Source organism: Calliphora vicina, chromosome 5 (assembly GCF_958450345.1).
Source record: "Calliphora vicina chromosome 5, idCalVici1.1, whole genome shotgun sequence".
In the NCBI taxonomy this organism is placed as follows: Eukaryota; Metazoa; Arthropoda; class Insecta; order Diptera; family Calliphoridae; genus Calliphora; species Calliphora vicina.
Window position 1 is genome coordinate 54,627,883 of NC_088784.1, and position 20,388 is coordinate 54,648,270.

General features: G+C 27.2%; 1 protein-coding gene across 2 annotated transcripts in view; it reads right to left on the reverse strand.

Annotated features, from left to right (window-relative positions):
• The window catches only part of dpr12 (defective proboscis extension response 12), a 73,710-nt gene that overhangs the window by 38,259 nt on the left and 15,063 nt on the right, over positions 1-20,388 (reverse strand). For both annotated transcript variants that reach the window (XM_065512243.1, XM_065512242.1), the window contains exon 2: positions 1,747-1,874. In XM_065512243.1, coding sequence (XP_065368315.1) covers positions 1,747-1,874 — 128 coding nt within the window. The remainder of the gene's footprint in view (positions 1-1,746; positions 1,875-20,388) is intronic.

Genomic DNA, 20,388 nt, shown 5'->3' on the forward strand with positions numbered 1-20,388 from the left:
TTCTGACTAAGTTTTGCTTAAAATGCATAAGAGTAAGGAAATAGAGCTCATTCGCCAAAAAATTGCCAAATAATTGGTTTTTCTCGAAAATTTCAAAATTTAAATCGCAGGTACGGAAAAACTATAAGAGATATTCACTATTATATTCTTAATAAATCGCAATGAGATGATGAAAGAATTCTGAATTTTGTTTAACAACATTTTTAAAAATTTGAAAATGGAGTTTTGAAACTGCCGTTAAAAAAATTTTATTTTTTTGTTCATACCTAAGAATAGGTTAACGGTATCCTACGAAGACAAAAACTCATACACAAGTAAATATGGACATATTTTAGATAAAAATGAGCTTTTATTTTAATATTTCTCAAAATATGTTAATTTTGTTCCTACATTTTTTGACCAATTTCTGTTTTTTATGTCTCACTAAACGACAATTGCGTACAAATTTCTATTCTTTTAAATTAAATTGGAAAAGTAATTTTTTAATGGCAAAATTTTTACAAAAACTGAAAAAATGCATTTTTTCCCCTTGTAAATGCATCTCAAAACTTCAGAAGGCTTGCGGCACGTCTTAACCCCAACCGATTTACCTAAAATTTTTTCAGGATGTTTTTTTTACTAATGTTCACCAAACTGGGGGGTGAGAATGGCCAAAATCCAACTTTCGTTTATTAAGGGCCACCCTAATGTATATAACCAAAATCAGAAATCGAGACAGTTTATCTCTTTATATTATTTTCTTATAATAATTTTGTATATCAGTTGAAACCACGAGAGTGTATGAAGTTTAGTAATATGTTTAAGGGAATCGTAATCTTTAGAATTATATTCCTAAAAAGATATAAAAGTTAATTTTCAATGTAATACACTTTTCATTTTCTCTAAATCTCAGATTTTTTGTCTTACTATGATAAAAATTCCGTATACAACAAACTGTACTTAGGGTGGGTGAATTTTGTTGGTCAACAAGCTTAGAGCAAAAACGTAATCTACAACAAACTCTAAGAAAATTTCCAAGAATCAATGGGTCTAAAATCAAAACATAGCTCCCGCCGAGACTCATAAAATTCACATTTCTGTTACGTAGTAGTTGCTAATGCATGCAGATTCTTATATACCTTAAACTAAAATCTTTATGTCTTTTGGTTATTTTTTAACAATTGCCATCGTTTTGTCACGTTTTTTCTCACCCGAACACATTGACACCTCTAATGTATGTATCGTTGGTCTTATGTAGAAAGGCCTTAACTCGCATTTTTTTCGAAATTGAGTTTTTAGTGATTCCAAAACATGCTTAATATAAAACTTGTAAGGTATTTTTATTTAAATTCATTTAGATATAATCTGATTTGAAAAAGTTCTTTTTCGAAGGGAATTATGAATTTTTTCACACATTTAATCTGTTAAATTTGTTGATAAAACTACATACATTATTGAATTTTTACTGGAATGAACAGCTTTTTTATTATTTCTCGGGATTGAAGAAAGTCCGGGAAATTAAGACTTAAATGGTATGGTTTTCATTTCGTTTTAATACTTTCGCATACTTTCTGAAATTAATTAATGAAAATTATTGATTTTCGAATTGAAACGAATTTCAATAATTTTTCAAAAAATTCAAAATAATTCTTAAAATTTTGAAGCGAGTAATTCAATGCCGGCAGTCAAACATTTGTCCTAGATTTACTTGTATACATGATTTCATATACATATTTAATTGAAATTATTTTGCCATTTAATACTTACTTCACTATCTTCGAACATTGGACTGTCACTGGAATCAATATTGTTGCTATCCAATTTTGAATCGGGATTTATACCTCCTCGCATCCATAGTTTTTTCCAATCGCTATCGGTAAGTATTGACTTTTGATCTGTAACGAATAAAACACAAAATAAACGAAATGGTGTGAAAATGATATAAAATATAAATTTTAAATTCTTTATAAATGTGTATGGCAGTAGCACTTAAAATATGACGTAGTTCTACAAATCTGCTTTGGAGATAATGAGGAGCTAAGTGTAACGACAATAACAAGGACGTTTAACAGAAAAGAAAAATTCGAAAATTGAAAATAATCAAGTATAAATTCAACCATCCATCTATCCGTGTATTCTGTGTTGTAGTAGTTTTCTATGTTTTTTCTTATCCTTTTTAAGCTTCTGTTGTATGTACAAGTATTAAAGGTTTTTTTTTTATTCTTATCAGTGACAATCAATGAAAATCACGTTTAAGTACGGGGATAAAATTGATTTCATTTTAATTTTTGCCGACAAGCACGTTAACTTCAGATGATTGCGCTCCTTAAAAATATGATGGATTTATTAAATTGTGACAATCGAAAATAATTAAGTGTTTCTATGGATTTATATACATATATATACAAAAAGCATTATATAGTACGTAACAACCCATTTCTGAAATTTTTACACTTTTTTGAAGTTATTTAAAAATGCAATACAAATATAAGAACGCGGTTTTTTTAACCTTTAACTGTTGATTTATTAAAAAAACGAACAGCTTACATTTCATTTGAAACAAAAGAATGTTTCATTTATTTTTTAATGTTTATATACTTTATATACTGAAAAACTGTTTTCAAAATTAAATGAAAATAAGATACTGCAAATATTAACTTTACAGAATTTTTTTTTTCTTTTTTTTTGTATAATATGCATATAAAGTTAAAAAATATCTAGATTTTCATTGATTTTTAGATATAAGTTGAGTGCAATCTGGACATTTTGTTTATTGTCTCTGCTCTACACAAGATACAAATCAATACTTGGGTATATGGCGATATTAGCTTTGACTTTTTTAATTTTTCTTGACTCTCATATGACTACCCTTGACTATCTCATTACCTCTTTGATGCCTGTATCATTGAGGTACCTTGCCACTTATGTTAAATTTGAAAAGTATGTTTTTTTATAATGTTTTTTATAAAAAAATTAACTGAACAAGTTATTTTACCTATCATTCAGTGTGACAACTAGTTACGTAACTAACATGTAATAAGCAGAGGGTCAATTGACCCTTTTGGATCACTTACAGACAAATACACTACACAATTCACATTTAAAGTTACTCACTATAAGTTACTTAGAGACACTTAAGTGTCAAATGACGCAAAATATATATACAAAAATGTTAGTGCATATTTTTTAAATTTTTAGATCATATTTTGATTTTTTTGAAGCATATTTTCCAATAATAAATGCATGACAATCCTACTTATAACATATGGTTTAAAATATAAAAAAATAGAAAAAAAACACAAAAGTTTAGTTTGAGATTTCCAGCTTCCTATTACTGCACAGTGGGGCAGAATCGAAATTTTTTGGAAATAAATCTGGCATTTCTAAACGGCTGGTCCGATCGGAATAAAATTTTGACGTTATTCAAATAGGACCTACAAATACTCCAGGGGCGGCGCTATTCGGGCTCAAAGTAGGGTACCTTCGACATGTACAATTTTTAAAAACGTGCTATTTTTTTGTTTCCCATCCGATTTCAAAGATTTTTTTATTTTTGGAAAGCATACTTCGGCAAGTTTTTTTACACATTGTTATTTAGAATGACAAATTTAAAAATTGAAAATTTCATTTAGTTTTTTTAATAAATAACGATTTTATTACATATTACATTACATTAGTTTCTAAAACTAAAATTTGTATTAAAATTTTAATAGGATTGCAAATATTAGGACTGTAGTAGATCTTTATATATATTTTTTATTATTATTATAAACTTTGTTTCATTTAATTTATTATTCACTGAGATAATGAATTTTGTTAATTACACTAGTCTACAAGGTTTTTGCTCATGAATTGAAACATATGGCGATTTGTGTATTTAGTAGGGTATTCGAATTATTCGATTTTTCTCTTGTTCGAATAAAACGAATAATTCGAATAAGAGATATTAACTTGTTCGAATAATTCGATCACAAGTTTAAAATTAATCGAATTATTCGAATAATTTACATTTTTTTAATAAAGTAAAGAATGAAGTTTTGATCTCGGTTTTTTAATATTTTATTGTTAAAGAAAAACAAAAAATAACGTAAAAGTTATCAATTCAAGTATTGATAATGATAAAAAACATTCTAAAACAGAGTCCATCATTAAATTTTCAACAGAAATATTCTGATCAGATTAACTACCGAACAATCTAAAAAATAATTGACTAGCAAACCTTTTAGTTTCCGTTTTGGAGCTATGCTTTAAAAAATTTGACCTAATTGGACATGATCCTGAATTCAAATACAATATAAACGTATTAAGAACTTTTTTTTTGTCGTTCATTAATTCGGGTTTTAAATTGAGTAACTAATTCTTTAGTAAATTAATTATTCACTATTTCTAAATTATTAACAATTTGTATTATACCCTCAAGCTCTGTCAACGTTACCGAATCTTTGCTTAATAAAGTGGTCTTGGGGAATTACACAATAAAGGAAATCTGTCCAAAGTTTGATATCATTGTCAGTGAACATCACTAATTTGAAGTCAGAGAGTGTATGATTGACGCATTTATAAATACGCAAAAAGTTTATTACCATATTAGACAAAGCTGTTCAACGATGTTCAAAATTATGTGTAAGACGAACTCCATGTTTTTCTTGCAACAAAACATTAGTTTGCAATATTTGTGTTTATCTTTCGATTTATTAAATATTTTGCAACACTTACGTTCGCGGTTAATAACATCACTTATATACATATATTTTAAGATCATGGCTTTCATCTATTTCAATGAAATCATTATAAATGTCATCCTCAATATCACTTTCGACGACCGTTTCAAAATCACATTCAACTCCTCTTTAATCTAAGTTATAATTTTGATTATTAATTTCAATTCTATTCTATTTCGCCAGCTAAATTACAAATATTTTATTTCGTACCTTTTATTTTCATTGGTTCAAGTAATAAGTTAACAATTTTGAAAGATTTGTTTTTAGAATTGTAACTTCTTGTAGTAATATATATGTATATATTTATAGAAGGAGCTATCGGAACACTCATCTACAGTGATCGAAAGTCCCTTTGTCTTTAGTCAGTTGTCGAATTTCAGAAACAATACAATTTTTGTGAGTCATTACTACTTATTTAAATTTAAAATTATGAAAAATTTTAAGTAATTTAATAAATTTAAATATATATGAACATTTATTCGTTTTATTCGATTATTCTAAATAAAATTGTTCGAATTATTCGTTATTCGAAAATGGCCATTTTTAAATTGTTCGAATAATTATTCGTAAGAAGTTATTCGATTAATCGAACGATCATTAGTCGAATGAATACCCTAGTATTTAGGTCTTCTAACTTCGGAAAAAATATTTTAAAAAATCCTGGACGTCAAACTTTTGAGATATTTATTAAAAACGAAACATATAAAAATGGAAACGCTCTCCATGTTCGTCACTCATGTGCCCGAGGTTTTCCGGGAAAAAATCCACATGAGAATGTAAAGAGAATTTTGAGAGATATATTTAGGTGGCATGTCACAGTGTCCATTGACATAATGTCCATGGACATTATGTCATTTTGGTAGTGTCATAATGTCCATGTGTAAAGTGTCGTAAAGTCCATGGACATAATGACACTTTTGGAGTGACATAATGTCCATGATATTTAAAAAATAATAAGTAGGTATTTATGTTTTAATTTAACTTCTATCGAATTTACCGTTGTAAATTTAAAGTAGTAATAAGACGATAGCTGCGATTTTTAGTTAATTTTGTGGAGTTCAGACGTCACAAATTTAAAGTTTAAAAAAGTAAAAGTGTTAAAATGGGTAATGTAAAATATAAATATGAATTTATTTACAAAGACAAGTTTTTTGCACTCAGTAGCATGGCGAGCAACTATTCGGTATCGCAGAAAAGGGTATTTCTTATTGGCGGCCTGCGGCCGCTTTTAGGGGCTTTCCATGGACATTATGTCAATGGACACTGTGACATGCCACTATATATTTACACAAAGCAGTTCAAAATTATGTAATAAATTCGCAGCAATATCTCTGTAATTTTGACTTTTCTTATTCCCCAAAAATTCTTCAACAACAAGTTTAAAAGAATTCCTTGCTGCATTTTCAACATCGGTCAATAGACACTCAAATTTGGTATCAACCAAAAATTTTCTTATTTGATGACCCACAAATATCCCTTCTTTTAGTTTAGCCTCAGAAAGACTCGTGGACACGCTGCATAAATATTGAAATGCTGGTTTTGTCTTATCTAAAGCTTTTAAGAAATTTTTTAATGTAAATAAGCATTTTGCAGTGTTTGTGTTATAGGAAAACCTCGATTTAACTGAATAAGTTTTCCGCAAATAAAACAAAAATGGTCTGGGTTTATTTTACAGTTTCTAGAAGACATTTTCAAATAGTTTTTACTTTAGAGTTTGGCAATTAATAGCGATTTATTATCTACGGGAAAGATGTACTTTTAAACAGTATTTATTTTTTACCCGTTAATTTTTTTTTTGGAATTTGTCAAAAAAAATACAACTCTGAAAGTATCTAGTAGCTTCGCGAGAGTATTGAGTACCAAAAAACGAAGTAAATACTTAATTACTACAATTCGGTACACTACAGTTGCATTAGTAGTACTCAGGGCAGGAGAAAAATAAAAACCCATATATCTCAAAATTTTGATGTATAAAAAATATAAGTTTCATTCCATGAGCAAACAAAAATGTTTGATTTGTAAACTAGTGTTATTTGTTTGTCATATAATAAATGTAAAATTTTCATTCGAAACTAATTTCTCAAACATTTAACATTAATAAATTATAAAGTGCAAATATTTTGCACGATTCACTCTGTTAAATAGATATAAAATTTTACATGTGAAAGTATTGAGAATTTGGTAGTTGTATTATTTTATTTTTTCTAGCTAAATTTACAAGAAACTTCACATTTCATTAAACCATATACATCCGCCCTTGTGTTTATCTTTTTAAATTTGTTTTCTTTTTCGCGTTCAATTAAGATTTTATTGGATGTTGTTTTGTGATTTGTTCAATTAAACGATACAAAACAAAAGTGGATTGAAGTTCATTAGCTCAACTCAGTTCAGTGCATTAGTACAACGTTGTTGTTGATTAATTAGAACAGAAAATAAATAATAAAATTCAACAGAATACGAAACACATACAAAAATAGCTGAGGTAAATTCACATTGTTCAAATATTTGAGGAAATACATATATTGTAACACTATTTGAATTAATAATATAATAATGATTTTTCTACTCTGTTATATCAAAAATTAAGTATTTTTTAATTAAATTAATATCTGATGAAAGTAGCGTGAAGTTCATTTAATTTTTTGTACTCACGCTTATTTTGTGAAACAGTTGAGCAATGTGAAAGTATGTACTTTTATATTTACTCTTTGAATACACTTGTAATAAAAAGCAACAGTTGAAATATTTACTCTGCAAAAATACTATTTATTTGCAACACTGTCATAAAGTATTGATTTTGTTTATGAAATAACTCGATTCTGTTGAAAATTAAGTAAACCGTACTCTCACACAGACTCCTTCTAAAAGGTTTGAAATGAAATTAAACATTTTTTTTTATCAAAATCAAAACACTTTCTTTTTTAAATACAAACAACATGATTTGACCTACATTTCCAAATAGCTCTTGAAAACTTACAAATAAATATTCGCCTTGATTTTTTCCAAGTGTATTGGAATATTTTTTGTATGTACTTGCATTTGTTTGTAAATAGTTTCTGTGAATAGAGAAAAGTCAAGTGCACATACAAACTATTCATTGAAGGAGTGAGCGAACATCAAATAAATACCGTTGTAGATATTGCAACTAAAAACTCAACTTGAATTGAATTTATTTCAGGTACACAATTCAATACAAAGACCACGAGCACATTAATGAAAGAGGAGATTGAAGAATGAAATCCATGTTAAGTTATTAATTTATTTTACTTGTTTTCAATTTCGTTTGGTTTGTTTATTTGCCTCCATTTATTTACAGAAAATTAAGTGTCTAGCTAAAATGAAAATTAATATATCGTCCCCTCAATAAAACAATAGTGTATAAGCAGATACACCATTATTTTGTTGCATAATAAGAATCTACATAACTCATTCTGTATGTGGTTAGAATTTAGTAAAATTCTACTTTAACGAAGTGGGTCAAAAGATCAATTGAAATATTACTTTTGTTCTAGATGTCTACTAACACAAACATTTTAAACTCAATTATTTCGAAATGGCAAAAAAATTATACACTATTGTTTTATTAATGGTCCTGTAAGCTTTTATGTATAAATAACTTAAATCTACTGATAGCATTTCCCGCTACAGGATTTATTTCTTAGCATGTATAAATACGATCTACAAAATATCATGATGATCGGATATACATGAGTTTTAAAGAATAGTGCAACAAATATTTTTTTTTGAATATAAATGATTTTATAAAAATATTCACCATTTGTCACAGCTTTTCATTCCGATCGAAAGTGGAATTAATTAATTCCGTATTTTTCAAAAAGTAAAACGAAACATTTTTCGTAATATAATCGTTTGGGTTTCCTATGTAAGTGAAATCGACATTTGTTTGTATTTTTTATATTTATCAATTTACTTTAATAATAATACCTTTAATAACACCGTTAAGGTATATTTTGTCCTGTTTTTATTATGCTTTATCATATTTTTGAATATTAGCAAGGTTAGTATCAATTGAGCTGCGTAGAGCAAACCCAGTTTTATGAAAGCAAGAGTTTTTTATAATTTTGCGAAGTAGAGTGATTGTGTGTACATTTTATAAAAAATGTATAAGAAGAATATTTTTTTTGGACAAAGTTATGGGAGTAGGAAAATCGGTGTACCCAAGTGTGTACAATGGCTTGATATGTATTATTTTTTTTAAGGATTTTTCTTATGCTAAAATGGAATTTCTGACCATCAAAACTTGAAAATTTTAATGCAAATTTTAATTAAAAACTTGATTTTTTGGAAAAGTATGAGCACCACAATTTTGATAGCTATTATTTTATCAGATCCGGATTGTAATATGGATGAAGATAAAGGTGTTGCTGAGGATATTGTTAGAGATCGCATGTACCAGGAGAAATAGAAGTATTTTGTGACAGTGATAGCGACGATGATGTTCCACTTGAGCTGTTCTGACAGAAAGTAATGCCCTTAAGATCAAGCAAAAAAAATTATATTTCGACAATAAGACCATGCAATGTTCAAATGTGTCAAACTATTTGTTTTGGACAATGAGCTCAATATTATTTCAGACTTGAATGGGAAGAGGGTGTTAGTTTAACCATTTAACAGACTTGCATTTATTCATCGCAAGCTAATAAGCACAATTTATCCTTCAACGCAGAAGATTTAAAAATATTCTTGTGTATTTTGCTTTACTGTGGATATCGCTCTATAACAAGAGAGGATATGTATTGGCAGCTCTGAGACGATACTCACACTCCAATTGTTTCCGAAATCATGTCAGGGAACAGATTCAAAGAAATAAAACGTTTTATTAATTTGGCTAATAATACTAATTTAGATGCTACTGACAAAATGGCAAAACTACACTGGCTTCTGGTGTCGCAACTACTCCTGAAAACCAATATCCAAAAAGGATAAAAAATCCCCTACGATGCAGTGGATGTCATAACAAATAATATGGTTGTCTGAATAATGCGAAATTGCGTTATGTGTAGAAAACTAATGCTTTAAAAATGTTCACATACTATAAAAATAACTTACACTTTACGCCATTGTACCCCAGCCCCAAAAACACTTTTCATAATTTTTTTTTTAATTTTTTAAGTTTTTTATGATCCTTAGTTTAAATAAATAAATGAATTTAAAAATTTTTCATTTAAAATGGTCTTGGTTTTTAATGGGTTAATTATATTTCTATCGTCTTAAAATATGATTACATAACTATGGAAAAATTGTGTAAAATTTATATATAAAAATGTTTTTTACTAAAGAAAATTTTGGAAAATCCCTCCGGAAAAGTCGGAAAATTTAAAAAATCGGAAATCGAGTTTTTGTATGAAATTTTGAAATTATTAATTACACTGTACAACACAAAAAAAATTACAAGGTCCGACCAATAAATTTTGATAGAGGAGACAAAAAACAGTTTACATCAGAATTTTATTTGAGGGGGGTTAAAGTTTCCCAACTCTGGCAAATTCTTATTATTAAACGGCATAAGAAACCATGTGATCCTTTCATTTGAGGTATAAACTCTGCTCATCAAATTTATGTAAATATTACGGAGCACATTTTTGTAGGATATTTTTTGTCCTTCTTTTAAAAAAGAGCAAAAAACACCATTCAGTCATGGATTTAAGGGGTTAAAATGTTCCGCAAAAATATTGTCCGCGAAATTTTACTATACACCGAATACACCAAAACGGAAAATTCAAACAGAAAGTCAGAAATAAGACATAACAAAAGAGAGCATATGGTTAATTTCGCATTTATTAAGAATTTTATGTTAAATTACCACATTAAATTAAATAAATAATGTCTCTATTATTTTACCTTCGATAGCAAATTTGAATAGGAAGTATTCATTAATTACATTTGTTTAGCTCTAGGCAATTCCACTTCATTATCATACAATGTCCAGCATATTTCAGCGATCTTTTTAAAAAGAAGGACAAAAAAGACCCATGCCTTGAGGATTTAGAGGGTTAACATATTCTACAAAAATGTTCTCAGTAATATGTTGCTGAACACCGTTTATACCTAAAATGTAAGGATCACATCTTATACCGATTTACAATAAGAATGTGATAGAGTTGGGAAACTTTAACACCCCCTCAAATGAAATTCAGATGTAAACTATCAAAACACCATACACGTGTCTTTTTTTGTCTCCTCTATTACAATTTATTGGTCGGACCTTGTAATTTTGGAAACAATTTGATTTTGTTGTATAGTGTTATTGAAATATACTTAAAACAAAATATTTTATTTTTTGCACGATTCGTCAATAGTGCAAGTTTGAAAATAAATTCAGTTAATAATACAACAGTTGGTTAAAAAGTTACAATCGTTATGCTTATTACTATTCATGATTAAATAAAATACACGCAATATAAATTTTAAAAATAATAATGTTTCTCCGATTTTGAAATTTGTATTTGGGTTAAATGTCAGTTTTATGCAGGAGGCGGTATCAATACTTTCAAATTCGAAATATAATGTGCAATATTTAAGAAAATTTTATTTTTTTAATAAAAATATACAAAAGTTTTAAATTTAAAAATATAGAAATCCCAAAAATCAACAGAATGACTTTCTGTATACATTCTTAAATACAAATCATTTAAAATCTAAAAGGATTCAACAGAAATAAAAAAAGTTTAATAATAGATCACCCTATTACGCACATATAAACATATTCTAATGAATTTTATACTGTTTATTTTGAATTACAGTTATTTTTTATTTATTTATTTTTCATTGGAATAATGAGGAATTGTTTAAGTATCTGGTTTTGTAATTAATAATTCTGTTTTTGTGTTCTAACTATTTCTTCAACATTCTACATTCAACAAAAACATTTTACGAGTATTAATTAAAAGTTTACTTTTTTGCATATTTTGTTTTATATTATTTAATTTTATTTAATGTTTTTATCTGAATTTAAATAAATGAATATGTAGGAGGAGAGTGAGTTTATGTGTGTGTTTTTTTCCTCATTTGAACTTTTGACAGAAGAACAATAAAATATGAAATTTTATTAGTTGTGCGTGTATTAGAATATAAACAGACATACATACGCACACATACTTAATACCGCACAGTCCATGGTATTTGCGTTGCTCTGCTCTCTCCTCGAAAATATGAATGAATAAATTGTATGTGTTTGTATGCGTGTGCATCTCTGAAGTACAGTGAAGTAAGAAAAACCATTTCCGCTTGACCTCAAGTTACACAAAGAAATAAATAGGAAAATAACAATGAGGGTTTCTGGCTGGTAGTTGGAGAGGAGAATTCACATAAAGTGAATAAGTAAAAAAACGCGTGATGTTATTAATTTCTTGGTTTGCTTTTATTTTATTTTACTCCATTTCTTACATGGATGTTAGTAGGGACTTTCTTTCTACTTATGATTCCAAGTAATGCTGGTCATGAATACAAATTTTATTTGAATTTGCTTGTCAGTACGTACATACGTACGAATTTAAGGATTTTTGCGTAGGGTGTGTAAGTGGGTGTTTAGTGTACGAGTAAATATTCTGGAAATATGTTGGAAATGTATGCTTCGTAAGGAAACAAGGTTGGACACTTACAAAGAGTCCGTGTGTTTTGTATGAAGCTTTAAGAGTTATTGTTATAGGGAGTCATTCTTGCTCTAAGTACATTTACATATTAAAGAATATTTACACAAAATGTTTAAATACAAATTCGTTGGTTGTCATCAGCAAAAATTATAATCTATTAAGTTTCACATAAAAATAAACATGGTAGATAAAATTAATTTTAAGAACATTTTTTTAAATTCTCCTTAACCTTAATAAAAGCGACAATAAAAAGAATAGAAGTATAAAAACGAACTAATGATACAAATGTCATATAATTTGTTAGATTTATTCGGCTGTACCGATTCTTATATACCCACCACCAATATAAAACTGGCAAATAGATGTACGGCTAAATCCCTTATAAATTTTATAAGGATATACATATGTATGTATTTGCTTTTGTGGGTCTACAACAATATCTCGATAGTCACAAACGTCATGACAAAATCAATCAATCAGAACAGCCAATTAGAGATGGTAGCTTTATATTCTAAATATTTTGATTCAAGCTTACTGTGGACTGATAGTCAATAGTTATATATAATCGCCTTTGCTTCATTTAAGGTGTCTTTAGACGATAAGTCTTTACGTACGACCTTACGAAGAGAAAATAAAATGAAAATTCATCAGTATGCCAAAAAAAAATGTTATGAAAGTTGTTTGACAGAGAATTTAACACATAAGATGATAACAGCTGTTAGTAATTGCTATGTTTATATGCAAATGTAGCCTGATGGTTTTTTAATACTTCAAAAATAAAGATAGAGAGAGAGCTATACGACTGTCAAATTTACAACCGTATTTTCTCTCAATATCAAATGATTTCACTACAAAGATCATATTACTTGTAGGACAATGTAAACACGGCTTAAGTAAGAACATAATGTTAACATAACATTAAAGTTATTGAAATACTTTTAATAATTTTGTTTGCTTTGCTATAAACTGTAATTAGTTATTAGGATATTAATCGAATAATTTCTTACGAATAATTATTCGAATAATTTAAAAATTATAATTTTCGAATAACGAATAATATGAGCAATTTCATAATTTCAAATTTAAATAAGTAAGTAATGACTTACACAAATTTTATTGTTTATGAAATTCGACAACTAACTAAAGATAATGGGAGTCTTTCGAGCACTGTAGTTGAGTGGTGCGATAGCTCCTTTTATAAATATATAAATATTACTGCAATCTAAAAACAAATCTTCAAAAATTTTTACCTTAGGACTTGAACCAACGAAAATAAAAATTACGGAATAAAATATTTGTTATTTTGATGGCGAAATATTAGAAGAATCGCAATTAAAAATCAAAATATTAACTTAGATTAAAGTGGAGTTCATTGTGATGCAGAATGTGATTTTGAAAGTGATATTGAGGATGACATTTATAATGATAACGTTGAAATAGTCAAAGGCCATGATCTTAAAATATATTTAAATGATGATATTAACCGCGTACATAAGTGTTGCAAAATATTTAATAAATCGAATGATAAAGACAAATATTGCAAACTAACGTTTTGCTGCAAGAAAAGCACGGAGTTCGTCTTATACATGATTTTGAACATCTTTGGAAAATGGAAACTATGCTTTAAGAGATTGTTCGGGAGGTAACCTGATCAGAATATTTCTGATGAGAATTTAATGATGGACATTGTTTTCGAATGTTTTTTAAATATTATCAATACTTGAATTGCTAACTTTAACATTATTTTTTGTTTTTCTTTAACAACGAATTATAAAAAACCCTATATCAATACTTCTTTACTTAAAAAAAAAATTATTTGAAAAATTCGATTAATTTTAAACGTGTGATCGAATAATTCGAAAAAGTTAAAATCTCTTATTCGTATTATTCGTTTTATTCGAACATGAGATAAATCGAATAATTTTAATACGCTATTAGTTATGTATTTGAAATGTTTTTGTGCAAATTACCAAAATTTTATACCCACTAGAACAATGACCCGCTACTTGGTAGCAAATTAAAATCTGTTTAGCATTTTCTTTATCTGTCTGACTTTCAGCCGGGAAATTTAATATTTGAGGTTAGACAATTTGCATAATTCTCTTAACAAATAATTCAAGCATAAAAACCATTCAACTGTAATAATAATATTATCAACGTTTTGTTTTTGTTCTTACCTACTATTCATTTGGTTGTTTGTTTATTTATTTATTTTTTTTTGTGTTTTTCTCTAATATTATTTGTTATTCTTAAGTTCAACTAACAACATGAACAAACACACAGTATAACCGCTCATAAACATTCCTTTGTTTAGACACATATGAACATACATACTCATATATATCGTCACCTAAAATGCAAAACAACGTATCATCAAAAAATTCGAAATTGATTTTATTATTTTTGATACTATCAAAAATAACCAAGTTATTACCAAAATTGACAGAGTTTTTGAAACTAAATTATCATCAAGTACATGATTTTCTTAAAAAAAAAACGTATACGCTTTGAGTAATTAATTAATAAATGGTTTTTACCTTATTTTAGGTAGTATCCTAATTTTTTTTTAAATAAATTTGTTCTGTTTTTTTAATTTTTTGCAGTCTTTATGAAAATTTAATGAAGTATCTTTTTTAGTTTAAAAAAGTAGTTGTTAGTAATTAAAATAAAAAACATAAAAAATTTAAAAATGTATATATAAACAACTGCTTTCATTTCAAATAAAAAAATATTTTTATTTAAGTTTTTATTTTTTCATAAAAATTTATATTGATGATACGTTTTTTTGTTTCAGAAAACAACAATTCAAAAAAACGTAAGCCACATAAAGTGTACTTTGATAAAACTATTTTTTTTTTGTATAAATTATAATTCTAGTTTCAATGTAATTCAGATTTGAAAATTTTGTTCCAATATCGCAAGTAGTTTTCATTTTATACCGTTTTTTGCTTCCCCTGTAAACTTATGAAAAGTGATATTAAGTTATTTTGCATTGTACAGACGATATGTATGTACAGACGATATGTATTGTACATTAGAGCTGCCTTTAAAAAATAAATTTGATTTGGATGGTTATTATTTTGTTCTTTAGCACCGAGCCGGAAATCGATTCAAAGTTGTGAAATTGTAATTAATTAATATTTTTAAAACCTTTAAGCCTAACTTCTCAAAAAAGTTATCTTTTTATTTTCATTTTTGAAAAATTGCAAAATTATACACATTTTCTTTAGTTATATTCATGTTTTACACCCTGGTAGAAAGATAGATCTAGAAACTAATATTTAATGCTAATATTAAGAACATATTATTAAAATAGCTAAATTTTTTATGAAGTTAATAAAGGTACCATTGTTTACCAGATTTCTTAACTTTTAGTTATCCGATTGGCCAAAACCAAATTTGTAGTTTTCGCTACTAAATAACAAAAGAAGACCCATTCAAACCAAATATAATTTTTAAGGGCAGGTCTAATGTACATACATATGAATGTGTATGTTTGTTTTTTCATAATGAAAATAAAAGGCAGAGGAAACACTGAAGGAATATACAGTTAGGAACAAATAAATAAATGACACAACATTTACAAAAGGTTAAAAAGGTTGTTAAAAATTATGATGGAGAACCACATTTATAAAAATTAAGGAAATAAACTGACATAAAATAAACTTAAATTGTAACAAATTGTTAGAACTTTTATTAACCATTTCAACTATGAAATTAACATCGTTACTCATACGTAACGTTGTCCTTTATTGGTTTGGTTTGGTCGCCTCTAAGAGCTGTTCGTATTAGAATTAATGGCGTGTTTTGAACTTTTTTGGTTTGGTTTTTTTATTGTTTGTTTTTTCTTTTTCTTGATGCATTAAATTTTCCGTAAATTATTGTTAGTTTTGGCGCAAAATGTAAAAATATTTATTCGAATATTTATTATATTCATATTATTGCTAATATTATTTTTTTTAATTTCGATGATGTTTTTAAAGTTAACTTAAAAATCAATCTTATGTTAATGATAATGGTCATACAGTCACTAGTTTTTCATTATTTAAAAGTTACTTGTTTATTTTATTGAAAATTTTAAGCAAAAAATTAGAAAGGGTATTGTTTAAAAAACCTTAAGTCATTAATAATAGATTTGTGTGGAAGTTTATGGAAAACTTTTTCTATTGTCGCTTAAGTACATACATGCATATATTTATTTACACAATATGTTGTCAATATAACACAAAAAAGAAAAACTACGATATATACTAGGGTATATTAGAAAGTCTTTAGAAGAACATATTGAAGCTCATTTGATCAGTTTATTAAATTTTATAATTTTTAAAAATATGTTTCAATAAATAAATACTCACTAGTAGAATCGTTATGTTGTGAATAACATTTCTTTACATTAATTTTTAAAATTTATCTAAATCGTTTACGTTACTTGTTTGTAGTTTAGAAACTGATTGATTTGCCATCGCATCGAAAAGTATGAGAAAATTAGCTAAAAACAACTACAGAAAAAGGAAGGTATTAAGAATCGTTTAAGATAAGCACAAACTCATCAGCAGTAATCAATCGACCAGGTCCCATAACTAAACAATCACAAATTTGCATACTTTTTTAAGTGTTTATTTCTGCTAGATAAGACAGCAACGGATATTTGCCCATTTGTCATGTTATAACATTTTATAATTCCTTTCGTCCCAGAATGACTCTCTATATTATAATGTCCGTTAATGTAAATTTTGTAATGAAGTTACAGGTTGTTATTATTAATGTAATTTGATAAATGTTAGTAATCGTAATCTAATTGATATGAATTGGTTTATTTAAGGGTAGAAATGCATAATTTAAATTTTAACAAAATCAAGCCAGAGAGGAATATTAAACTCTATTTTTGGGTCGAAAAATTATGGAATTACCCTATATAAGTTGTTATTTAAAATTGGAAAAATCAGCTCATAAATATAAGCAAACCACTACGATTACTCCAATATTTTGACGGACTAAAAATTATAAATTACTGCTACTTACTTGATATTTTTATGTGCGCACATTGATGTATTAGACAAGGTTGATTCAAGACATAAAATGATTACCAATGAATAATTTTAACAAATTTGTGATCATAAACAAAATTTCCTCAAAATCTTTACTTTCAAATCTTCGCCCATGCTGAGCCATAGTAGGTACAAAACGATTAAAAATTCCATTTTTATGCTCATTAATTGATAATTGGAATCGAAAATATTTTTTCTTAAATTTGGGATTGCAATTAAAATGGGATGTCAATTGCAGAGAAGTTGGGAGCATGGAAAATAATATCTAATGGAGTATATTTAGTTAATTATAGATGTGCTCTAAAAAATTTAATATTAGCAAAATTGTTTCCTTAATGGTTGAAATCGAAGTTCGATTTTACATTTAGTTAACTGCATATATCTAAACTTTTTGCTCTTCGAAGACTTTCTTTTTTTATCCATTTCGTTGCTTACATTTCTTTACTTTACAATTTAAAGTAATTGTTTAATATTTTGAAACTGGCAGAGATACAAAAATGTTTAATGTAGGAAAGTAAAAATTATTAGAAAAGGTACAACAAAAATTAACCAATTTTATTAAATAAATTAATTCAAAAACACGTTTCTTTTCATATCTATGAAACCGACATTAATTTTGAAATTTTCACAAACTGTTCATAGTTTGTTCCACAAATTCTTACCAACAAAAAAAAAAATGGAACATTTTAATGCTATTTTATGATAAACTTTTTCTTAAAATCGAGGAAGCCCTTCAACGAATTTGAAATTTTCCGATTGAATGGAAGAACAAAAACTTCGTAGTATAAAAAGGCATCTCTGTATAATTTCTTTTAAAACTAGTTTCTGGATGTACACATGTACACAAAGAAAAATTGTGATAAATTAGTTTTACCCTTCAATACTTTCAATTAATTTCATTCGAAATTATAAATTCTTAATAAATATTGTTGAACAAATAGATTTATTAAATTGAAATAATTTTAACATTGAGTATAATTTCGTTATGAAAATATCCAATATATAATGAATTGTGTTAAAATAAAACTAAAAGTTAATTCTTTAAAAATGTTTAATTCTGACTTAGGATTATACTACATTAAGCTAAAAGGTGTACTCGTATCCCGAAAATATGAATGTAAACTTTTTATGTGTAATTCATGGTTAAAACTTTTCTTTTTATATATAAAGATGTTCGGAACTTGATAATTTCTCAACAACATGCATACATTCATACAGTATCGGAAAAAACTTATTCAACAAAATTCAATTATTTTTCCATTCCAAAGAAAGTGAAGATTTTAGAAACAAAAAATGCACTCTTAAATAAATATACATCATCGGTATTATTGACAGTGGAATTTAAAAATCATATTACAAAACATGTTGGCTTATATAACACAAAAACATAAAATCACCAATCTGCTCAGGGTCAGTTTTTGAGTCAATTTGGTGATGTCCGTCCGTCCATCTGAAACTTGTAATCAAACTTCGCAATTTTAAAAATATTTTTTTGGTAAAAGCTTTGCTGCCACAAGGACAAAGTCTATTGAATTTGGTTAGAATCGGTCCATTATTTCTCCTAGCCCCCATACGGTTGCCCTATCTAAAAATAATTAAGCTCTTATAAATATCTTAGTTACATAGATCCAAACCAAATTCAGCACAAATATGTTTTATATAAGCCGAACTCGCATCACCAAATTTTGTGACGATCGGTTCATAACACAGTGCAACAGTGAAAACAACACACGATCATGACTGTATAGGTTCGACTCTACTACTAAAAGGTAGTAAAACCCTATACTCAGTTTGTCCATTTTGGTGACCGATTTTTTTTTTAAAAATGGTGTCATCAGTTTTTGGTTAACAGCTAATTCAGACTTTGTGATACGGCTTAACTTTATATGGCAATAATATAGCTAGGAGTCGTACACTTTTGTTGAAAAAATATAGGAAGAAAAATTTATTTTTTTACTTTTTTTAGAATAACTTCCATGGTCTCCTAATTTTTCACTAACAATGTTTAGAAAATTTGTAGCTACGGTAAAGTTGAATAACTCTTGAGAACATATCAATGCATTCTGAACGTGTCTAGTCACTCTAAATATCACATAAAGATCACTTTGTACCTTAACAATTATCGTTTTTACTATTTTTGACTCTAAAACAAAGATTTTTTGTTAAAATAGTATGATCAAGTCCACACTTCTACGTTGTGCTGTATTATTTACTCGGATGAGGTGTTCGGAATAGGGATCAGTGGGTGGACCCTCAATGTCACACATTTAAAAAAAAATCGCCAAAAATCCATTTATGATCGGAATTTACTGAAATTTAAAATATAGATAGTCCTTGAGAAGGTCTATAATAAATATGCATTTATCTGTAGGTTATCTCTTTTAGTTCAAGAGATATTTAGATTTTTTTTTGCTCGATCTTTTTTTCTTATTTTATATATGAAGGTCGAAATTTGTTTTTTATATATGACGAATATTTGCGATAAAATTTTAATGAAAATAAAATGAACTTGATAACAATTATTTCGTCCCTATAAAAAGTTACACGCATTCAAATTTGAAGCATATTTTTATATATTTCAACTTTGTATACGTGTGTTTTCTACGTTGTTTCCCAAAAAAGTCCCCATATTTTTCCTTTTATAAAAAACTAATTTTCTTCGGGACTATATAAATTTTTTTATGATCTAGAGAATTTAAGGCAAAAACGTATAATGTAAAATTTGACTAACTTAAGCTGACAGCCCTATCCAAATTTGGCCAATTTTGAAACAAAATTTTAGGTTTGAGTAAAAAAATCTAAAAACGCAAAGCACCAATCCATATTGTCATATTTGTATAGCCCTATATGTTGTTTATATACAATGTATGTATATATGTATGTATATTATACATACAGAACGTTTTTACTATTGTACTGTAAATAACGTCAAAGTGGGCTATTTTCTAAAAAAAAACTCAGTTTTTGGAACACATTTTCCCCGTTTTAGGAATTTCGGTGTTTGAAAACAAATAATGGCAACATTAG